The 10,827-nt window shown below is 36.1% G+C and overlaps 1 protein-coding gene across 1 annotated transcript; it reads right to left on the reverse strand.

The window, feature by feature from the left end:
* Window positions 1–6,247: 6,247 nt before the first annotated feature.
* Window positions 6,248–7,195, reverse strand: LOC131486589 (olfactory receptor 52A5). The gene has a single exon (XM_058686496.1). The coding sequence runs from the start codon at window positions 7,193–7,195 to the stop codon at window positions 6,248–6,250; it is 948 nt and encodes a 315-aa protein (XP_058542479.1).
* Between the last annotated feature and the right edge of the window lie 3,632 nt (window positions 7,196–10,827).

Here is a 10,827-nt window from a genome sequence, read left to right on the forward strand (position 1 = left end):
ATCTGCATAAGGGAATTGACTGCCGATCTGTTTGTTATTTCCTTCTGGGCCTGTGGACAAAAGAATTATACCTATTTAATTTGCGTATAAAGGGCATTTCAATCAGAGTTTGATGAATCTCTCCCTATCCCATGTCCCTGCTACTAAACTGTACTATTATTTTCTGTTGTCTCTAGGTCTGTAACTGTCAGTGTGAACCAGAAAATCTCTTACCGGTACATTCATATTAAAGCTCCCTGTTAAAGAACAGAGAGGAACAGCTGAAATCCTAGTGTGAAATATATATAGATATCTATATCTATCTATATTTTCTGTGCCTATGTAAGAGTGCATGTCCTTTCAAAAGAATGTGAAGGAAGAGCTTTGGAAAAGATGATCTAATTCAATGTACTTTGGTGAGTTCTGAGTCAAAGTTCCATGCAAGTTTTACATTTCTAATAAGACTGCATTATGTTTTGTCTATATTATTAACAACTGAAATCCTGGAAATTAGTTGTGTGCTTAAAATAACTGCCATTCTCTAATACACATCACTGAACACCTAGAAGTGAGGAATCCGTAGGAGGCAAGAGGACTCATTCTTGCTGACTACAGAAGATAGGAAAATGGGTAAATGGGTAACTTGGAAGAATAGATACCAGTTTCCTGGGTCTAATAGTTCAGAACTTCCATTAGCATGAGATTTGACCCATAGCTTCATTCATTCTTAATGTATGCCATGTAATGTATGTAATGTAATATAGACCATATGAATGATTGTATCACTTTGGGAGCTCAGACATAGGAAATGTATAGAAAATAAAGTGGTGAAAGATAGGTTCCTTAAAAGTGGTCAAATAAAGAAGTAGAAATGCAAGACAAAGAGCAAACCTTGGAATACCACAAATGAGTCAAGACAAGGATGTAGATTAATTGAGGAACACTTAGTTACCTCTCAATTTACTAATGACTGTCTGAAACCATGGGGTCTTTGTCCTTACATAAAGTAATTCTTGGATCAAAACCATTGTTTTTTTTAAAAATTCAATATCTTGAATCAAGACATTCTCAAGATAAAACAAACAAATTGTTATATTGTAAAAACAAATAGGATTCAGTTATTTCATTCTTTCCTAGACACCTCCATCTCTGGTGCCTTATGTCAGCAAGCTCAAGGTCTCTAATCACATACTTATTGTCACCAACTATGCCAGTAATGCAGGAAGAGTTATGGTTTACATGGCTAACCCTAAAATGATGTAACCCAATCAACAGGGGCCATTCTATGAAGAAAGTCTGTATCAGCTGATACATATTTAGAATAGACTAATCAACTAAGTCCTTGATTTCCAAAGCTTTGCTCCCCAATGCTTAATTCTACAGATTCCTAGATCATGGATACTTTCATTAACTTTTCCATCCTAGACTTACTCAGAATCAGAATAGAAATCACTTAGTAACAATCACATTGTCTGACATATTCAAGAGTAGGGAACTGACATGGGAGCATTACCTGACAGGTACAGATGGTGGGAAGGCAGGTGGGAGAGGACTTAAGTTAGTACAGGGCAGGAGGGATGAAGTGGCTATCATTGGAAAAGCTGGAAGCGAAACATTATGGGGTGAACTTGGGGATAATGAGACTTCCTCACCCTTTGTTGTTGGGAGCCAGTTCTGCTCTTACCAGACACCTGAAGACCATGGCCAGTCTTCATAGCACCATCACTCATTGTTTACCTCTTCTCTCTTCCTCCTCCTAAGATTCTGGTCTCATTTACTTGCATCTTGTGATGGGTAATGCCTCTTTCTTCCATCTTCACCCTCTGTAACAGCTCTCTTCAACGTCATGAACTCTGATCTATTTGCTGCTGGGGCCATCTGCCAATCTGTAGACATCTGTGGGATAGTCTTTCCTGCTTTCTTCAGTCCCTGCAAAACAGGCATGCTCCCTATTCTGTAAATTTGTTTGAGATCATGTCGGTGTGTTCATCTCCAACAAAATTTGCAGCCAGGTCTGTGCTATTCTGAGACACAGCATAAATTTATTGAGGACAAATTGTAGGAGAAAGCAGCTGGCTGCCAATTGTAATGTTCCCCAGTGAGTGTTAGGGAGCAGGAGGTCTGAACATGGACTGATAGATTTCCTAGCCCAAGCCCAAGCCACCAGGGACCCAGCAGCTCATAATAAAGCCCTCCTGGGTCTATCCACACCTAATGTCTCTGAAATCATGTCTACATTGGCAGAACCTCCTTGTTCTCTTCTGTTTTCTCCTCAAAGTAAATGCAGAAAAATTAATATATATATACATTATATTTTATGAGTTCAGTTTCTTTCCCTCTGTCCTCATTATGAGAATATGTAAAGAACACTTAAAGGTAGACATGATTCTATGCCATGAGTTAAATAAATATCCTTGTGACTCTTCTTTCACTGAGTCTCAAAAGAGAAAATGGTTTATATAATTGCCTGAGGCCCTTTAAATTTCATGTTAAATGGAAAATGGTTTATATAATTGCCTGAGGCCCTTTGAATTTCATGTTAAATGGATTTTATTTTTCAGTTATGAGACCACTTGTGATATGATTGATTAAAAATGAGTTTCCAGGAGTGCCTGGGTGGCTCAGTCAGTTAAGTGTCTGACTTTGGCTCAGGTCATTATCTCACAGTTTGTGGGTTCAAGCCCCATACTTGGTTTGTGCTGACAGTGTGGAGCCTGCTTCAGATTTTCTGTCTCCCTGTTTCTTTGCCCCTCCCCCACTCATGTGCGCACACACTCTCTCAAAAATAAACATTAAAAATTAAATAAATAAAATCTTTTTAAAAACGAGTTTTGAGTAGGACTGTCTAGTTTTGAAACCAGATTCTACCATGATTTAACTCTGTACTGGAGGCATTCTAGTAGACTTCTCTATGTTTCTGTTTCCATATCTCTATCTTCATGCATTTGTTCTATGGATTAAGACATCTTAGTCTATATAAATTATGTCCTTAATATGGTACACTATATACAGCTGTTGTGAAATAAATGCATGGCTTTAATTATGGATGCTTTTGAAGTTAGAATTAGGATACAAGGCTATTACTACCAGGAATTATAAAAATTTTTCTGGGTTAATAAAACATTTCTTTAAGTTATTTGAGTTTGGAACACCTCTTCCTATATTTGTTCTTCCAGTTGGAGAATATATAAATAATGCTATGGTAAAAAAAGTAATGCTTATATATTATGTAAGTTTTGGTTAAAAATTTAATGTGTATTTATTCTCTCATACCTTCATTCAATATACATTTATCATTAAATGTGTTATGTGTTATCCAGGTCATTAGCACAGATAAATCAGATGTGATCTATATGGAAGAAGCAGTTGCATAAAGAAAAAATGGAAGGGGAAGCTAATGTGATATATGCTGTGAAAAGTTTAGAAAGGTTATAGGGAAAAAAAGAGAAATGGCCAATATTCCTTAGTTAAAGAAACTCCTAACTAAATTCTAAAATCTGAATAGCAGTCAGGCTAGCAAAACTGTATATGTTTGCATATAGAATAGAAGAAACAGATGCATTGAGCAGCTTATTTTCTGGAAAAAATGCAAGCAATTCAGAGCATCTTGAAAAAAATATTACATAATATATGGAGATATATCTGTTTTCAAATTTAGAAAGCTAATTGTCATAATTTTCAGAAGTAAGATGTATAAATAAATACCAATAAGTGAATGATGAAAAATATTCATTTCTCACGAGATTTCATGAAAGATTAAATTGGGAATAAGTACTGATATAAAAGAGAGATCGTATTTCAGAATTATTTAGTAGATAATCACTAGGATTGGTGATGGAGTAGGCATACAGTGGAGCCCAACATCAGAAGCAATGATTATATTTCTGGAATGGACAAGTAAGTGAGTGTTGCATCCTTTACTGAATTAAAAAATACTTTCAAGAAAAGAGCTCTTTAAAAAGCTTTATATTGATATAATTCAAAATGTACAGAATTGTGCAAGAATAGTCCAGATTCAGAAATTGTCTCTATTTTCCACATTTTGCTTTATTATTTGGTAGCTAGATAGGTGATAGATGATACATAGATAGATAGATAATAGATAGATGAATAGATAGATAGATACATAGATAGATAATCTTTTTCTGCACTATTTATGAGTACTTTGAAGACATGGTTGCTCCTAAGTAATTCTGTTTCTTGACCAAGAACATAGATATTCTATTGCATTAGCTATACTATAACCAAGATCAGAGCACCTAATATTGCAATAAAACTATCACCAAATGTACTTGCCATATTCACATGTAGACAATAATCCAAAGAATGACTTCTCCTAGGTATATTTTTTATTCCCCAGAATCCAATCCAGAATCTCACACTGCATTTCATATTGATGTCTCTTCAGAATCCTTTGATGTACAACAGGTCATTAGCAGATCTTTTCCTTCTTTCTGATTGTTTTATTTCATATCTGAGCACTTACTTAGCTAACATTTTAAAAATAGTTTATTGAATTCTAACATACGTACAAAAATCATATGTTGTCCAGCTTAAATAACTGTCACAAGGTAGACGTAAATCAGTAAGCCCCCCATTGAGAAGTACCACATTACTTGCATCCTAGAATGAACCACCTTTCCCCTGTGCTCCTTAACACTCTGCATCGCAGTCGTCACTTCTTCAAGGAAAATGACTATACTAACTTCTTTTCTTACTGTGGCTTAAAAACAAAGATAAAATGTCAACCCGTGTTTGTAGCTTATCTAACTTGTTGGCCTGTCATTTTTGATCAGGGTCTCTTATGATTTTTTGTATTTATGTGACCTCAGTTGTAATGTCTCCTCTTTTACTTATGATTTACTTCTCAGTCTTCTATCGCTCTTCAGGATTAAAGGTTTGTCAACGTTTCTAATCGCTTCAAAATAAACAACTTCTTATTTTTGTATTTTTTTTCCTATTGTTTTTCTATTCTCCACTATGTTTACTTTTGCTGTAATCTTATTTCACTTCTGCTAATTTTGGTTCGCTTTGTTCTTCTCCTGCTAGCTGGGTGTAAAGTTAGATCATTTATTTGAGGTCTTTTATCTTTTCAGTGCAGACATTTATTCCTATAAACTTCTGTCTTAGTGCTACTTTTATTGTGTCCCTTAGGCTTTAGTTTGTTGTCTTTTAATTTCATTTGTCTCAAGAGATTTTGTACTTACCATTCTGGTTTCTTCTTTAAGCCATTACCCATCAGTTAGTTGTTCAAGACTGTGTTATTTAATTTATACATATTTACGAATATTCTGGTTGGCCTTCTGTTATTGATTTCAACTTTCATTATATGGTAATCAGAAGAGATACACTCATTATTATTGAATCTTCTTTAATATTTCAGACTTTCTCTGTGATCATACATGTAATCTATCCTGGAAAATGTTTCTTGTGTGCTAAGGGAAAATGTGTATTGATACCATTAGGGGAAATAGTCTGTATGTGCATGTTAGGTCTATTTGGACAATAGTGTTCAAGTCCTCAGTCGCTAATTGATCTTCTTTCTGGATGCTCTCATACTACTTTCATGTTGCTGTCTTTTTTCCCCTTAAGCTGTATTAACATTTGCTTCACCTAATTGGGTGCTCGGATATTGAAAAAGAGACATAGCCAGGAGCACATAGCTATGTGCTGGTTTGGCTATTGAAGAATATTGATGTGTGACATGGTCCTTGGATGTTACCAGGAATCAAGATTTGTCTTTCTCACATTTTATTTCTATGTAAGTCTAAGTGTTGCCAGACAGGAATTTCTAGGGTAAACAGAACAAAAACAAAAGAAAATGAAAACAATTTGAAATCTCAGCCCAAGAGAACTTTGTTCTGTATGTGAGTGGCAAACCAAAGTTCCTAGGTATTTCATGAGTTTTTAAATGCCTCCTGCAGTTGTGAGCATCTGAGATTTACACATTTTTTTTGTTTTATTTATTTATTTATTTATTTATTTATTTATTTATTTTGAGAGACAGAGCACATGCACAAGCTGGGTAGGGGTAGAGAGATAATCACGAATGGGCTCTGCACTGAAAGCACAGAACTAATGCCCACTTGAACTCACAAACCTTAAGATCATGGCCTGAGCCAAAATCAAGAGTTGAACACTCAACCGACTGAGCCATGCAGACGCTCCAAAGTTTGAATACAGACCTCTGTAGAGGATTTGACTTTTACCACATTCATGTTGTTACTTTGAATCAACCTAAAATCTCTGTAACAGGAGCCACTGATGGTTAAGGTTTTTTAGGAAGAAACATTTTTAGGACATGGTCACGAATTTGTTTGGTTTTCACACCATAGACAATGGGGTTGAGAAAAGGTGGGACTAACAGGTAAAGGTTTGATAGGAGGATATGAACATATGGTGGTATGTGAGAACCAAACCGATGTGTGAAGAAAGAGAAGAAAGCAAGGAGGTAGAACTGGAGGAAGACACAGATGTGGGCAATGCACGTATTAAAGGCCTTGAATCGTGCCTCCTTCTGGGGCAATTGAAACACAGTGAGAAAGATTTGAACGTAAGACAAGGTGATGAAGATTATGTCAAAACCTAAGATACTGAAGGCAACAAATAGACCATATATCTTGTTGATCCGGACGTCTTCAATAGCTAGCTTCACAACGGCCATGTGCTCACAGTAAGAGTGAGAGATGACCGTAGTTCGGTAGAGTTTCAGACGACATTTGATGAGCATAATGGATGGTACTGTAAGAATGGCAGCCCGGAGTGTCACCCCAACTCCAATGTGAGTCAAGAGTTGCTGGGAGAAGATGGTGGTGTGCCTCAAGGGGTCACAGATGGCCACATAGCGATCTAGGGCCATTGCCAGTAGGATGCCTGATTCGATTGCCTGGAACGAATGGATAAGCCACATTTGTAGCAGGCAGGCTGCAAAGGAAATCTCCGGCAAATGAAACCAGAAGACGCCTAACATTTTGGGAAGAATACAGGTGCTAAGTGCAATGTCTGTGGCCCCCAGCATGGCCAAAAATATGTACATGGGCTTATGGAGGCTGCGTTCATATCTGATGATACCCAAGATTAGGGAATTTCCAATCACAGCGATTACATACATGACACAGAATGGAATCCCAATCCAACACTGCACTGACTGTAGTCCAGGAATCCCAATGAGTGTTAGTACAGAGGGCATAAAGACTGAGCCATTGAGGAGGAGCATGATGATTTGGTCAGCAGAATCAAGTAGTGGCTTTGCTGTTTCATCTTCTATCCCCTGCCAAGATGACATGAATTAAAAATGAGAAGAAATTACGTTTTTTTTTTAGCAAAGTATATTTAGTTAGATAAAACATACATGATCTTCTCTTTCCTTTAGTATTGAAATACTGTTACATCAAACATTTTCTAAAGCTTACTTGCATACCATGTTGATTTGATACATTCACATATTGCAATATGAGTGCCATTGCAGTGTTAGCTAATACTCTAAAATGTCACATAATTATGTTTTCTCTTCTGTGATGGGAATAATTGAAGATCTGGTCTTTTAGCAAGTTTGATGTTTTTATATAATATTTTTGTTTATACTTACTATACTGTATATTAGATTGCTAGGAAGATTTATTTATCTACTAAAACACTGTGTCCTCTATTTCCTCAGCCTCAGCCCCTAGTACCCACAATTATATCTGTTTTTATCAAGTTTATCTGTTTTTATGAGTTTGGCTTTTTGTGCTTGTTGCAGGGGAGTTGATACACAATATTTTAGTTTCAGAAATGCAACATAGTAATTCAACAAGTCTTTACACTGTGCTGTGCTCACAACTAGTATAGCTATGGCATGTCACTGTACATGTTATTACAAACCATTGACTGTATTTCCCATGCTGTACCTTTTATCCACATAGCTTATTCATCCCATCATTGCAAGCCTCTGTCTCCCACTCCTCTTCACCAATTTGGCCACCCTGCAATCCCTGCCCCTCTGGCAACCATCAGTTTATTCTGTATTTTTGGATCTGTTTCTATTTTTATTTGTCTGTACATTTGTTTTGTTTTGTTTGGTTTGGTTTTAGATTCCATATATGTTAAACCATATGGAGTTGGCTTTTTTTTTTTTTTTAAGATTCCACTTACATATAAGTGATAACATGCAGTATTTTTCTTTTTCTCTGTAATTAATCTCACCACAATGTACTCAAAGGCCATTATTACTGTTGCAAATGAAAGAATTTCCTTCTTTCTCATGGCTAAATAAACAATCAGAAACATGTAAATCAAAGCCACAATGAGATATCACTTCACTCACTCCTGTTAGAAGACTTGAAATCAGTAAGTCAAGAGATAATAAGGATTGGGGGATTTGGTGGAAAGGGTAACACTGCCCATTGATGGGGGGAATGTATACACTATGGAAATAAATATGAAGGTTCAACAAAAATTTTGAAAAAATGATCTACATATAATCCAGCAATTTGACTTCTGGGCATATATTCAAAGGAGAGGAAAACAGAATATTGAAGAGATATCTGTAATCCCATGTTTACTGCAGCTTTATTCGTAACAGCCACAATAGGGAAACAACCTTAGTCCTCATTTACGTATGAATGGATAAAGATGTGGCATATAAGTGCAATGGACTATTACCCCCATCTTATTGTTTCTTTTCAACTACTCCTTTCAAATTTTCTCTTTTCACAAAGTGATTGTAAGAACAACCATCAAGTTCTATGTTTCTACATGCCTTAATCATTTATAGTGAGAAAAATTAAATGAATCAGATGGCTGCTCTCTGGTTCCTCAGTATTTTATTTTATTTTTTAAGTTTATCTATTTATTTTGAGAGAAACCGAGATAGTGAGAGTGGGGGAGGGGCAGAAAAAGAGGGAGACAGAGAATTCCAAGCAGGCTTCCTGTTGCTGACACAGAGCCCTACATGGGGCTTGAATTCATGAAACTGTGAGATCATAACCTGAGCTGAAACCAAGAGTCAGACGTTGGACTGACTGAGTCACCCAGGCATCCCTATTCCTAAGTACTGAGAATAATGTAGACCATCTATACACTTAGACAATTTCTAATCATGTAGGATTGCCTAGAACACACCTCAGGTCAATTACAGGAGTATTTATTGCCTCATTTTCTCCAAATTTATTCAACTCCAAGAGAGGCTTTCCTTTTAGATATCCTTTGTTCACAAATTCTTCCTTTCAACAAACGTACAGTATGCCAAACTAGATCTTCCTCATCTTCACAAATAACATTATGACCCACAAATCAGAAGTTTGTATTCTAATAATTTTCTTCAGTAAATACTCAATGCTTGAGTATTTACTATGTTCCAAGGATTTCTTGAAACAATTGGAGAATAAGTAAAATATATCTATTCAATTTTTTGAAGCATCTAAATTATGCTAAGTCTTGAAATTCAAAGTTGCTGTTCACCATTTGTTAAATAAGCACTACAACATTCATCCTCATAAAATCTTTAGACATTTTAGGATATTTTATCTTCCTTAAATTTTATACTCACATTATTAACCTATATTATATTAATGAAAAACTAAGACTTATTGTTACAGGTAAATCTGCTTGGATCCAAATTCCATGACATACAGACCTAGGAAGAACAAAAAATAATTTGTGTCTTCTGAGATTTTATAATTAAACCTCAGTAAGGATTTGGGATATACAACAGTGTGAAAGTACGTGAGGCTGGGTGGTACAAATATATAAAACAAATTTTAATCAGTAGTGCCTGTTTAGAATCTTATGGAAAAAACTCTAATATTCCTTTTTCATTTTTACCAAAAAATATTATACACACATTACATACACGTTACCATCTGGTGCACGTCTGATACAAAACCACATATCCATGCCATGTCATCCGTATACTGGATAACGCTCTCTGTGACTTGACTCAAAAGTGTATGCTACTGCCTTTATCTGGAATTTTCATTGGGGAGATTTAAATGGCCACGTGGGTCAGAGTTGGCCTAGAGAATCTGTAAAAGATGCTGTGCAAACTGAAGCTCATCAGAAATATATATTGTGAATAACCAGAGGAAAGAGAGTAAAAAAGAAAGGAAAGAGAAATGTAAACAAAGTAGTGGGTAAATAAAATAGGAGATCATGCCTAACGTCTCAAACACCACACATCTTATAAAGAAAACAGTTACCTTCCTTCCTGATAGTTTTACATTTCCAACTTCATGAGGCCAACTGGATATTCTTCTAGACCAGGATTTTTCCTTCTCAGCACAACTGGCACTGTGGTGAGATAAATTTTGGGTTCTGCAGTAATTCTCTATATTGCAGGAGGGAGGTTCAGCAGCATCCCTGACTCCTGACCATTAGATTCCAGCTGTTCTCTCTTGTCATGACAATCAAAACCATCTCCTGCATTGCCAAATACCAATGCATGTGCGGGGTGGGACACATCACACATGGTTGCTAACCATTGTTCTAGAATTTTACCCTGGAAAAAACAGAGTCTTCAATTAAATAAGAATTAATGTTTTATAGCTGTAATAAAAACCGGGCAGAATAAGTCTGGCTATCAAGGGAAATCATTCTTCTGTAGGTATTAGCCAGATAGAGGAGATGGAAGAGGATTCCAAGAGGAAATACTTCGGACAAAATCAAAGCAGCATGAAACGTACAGTGGGGTTGCAGTTCAATAAGCAATTTTCACATATGAATGATTTCATAAGCAGAGATGGTGGTTGTTGAGGCTAAGGAAAGGGGAAGAATAACCAATGTAAAGTTACAGGTTTAAATGAAATAACTTAAGCCTTAGGTAGAGTAACAGGTCTTTTGCCTTTAAAACTCTGCTCTGCCGGCAGATGG

The sequence above is a fragment of the Neofelis nebulosa genome, chromosome 10 (assembly GCF_028018385.1).
Source record: "Neofelis nebulosa isolate mNeoNeb1 chromosome 10, mNeoNeb1.pri, whole genome shotgun sequence".
In the NCBI taxonomy this organism is placed as follows: Eukaryota; Metazoa; Chordata; class Mammalia; order Carnivora; family Felidae; genus Neofelis; species Neofelis nebulosa.

Coding starts and splice junctions, on each gene's coding strand:
- LOC131486589 (XM_058686496.1), bottom strand. CDS start 7,195: ATGCTCCTCCTCAATGGCTCAGTCTTTATGCCCTCTGTACTAACACTC.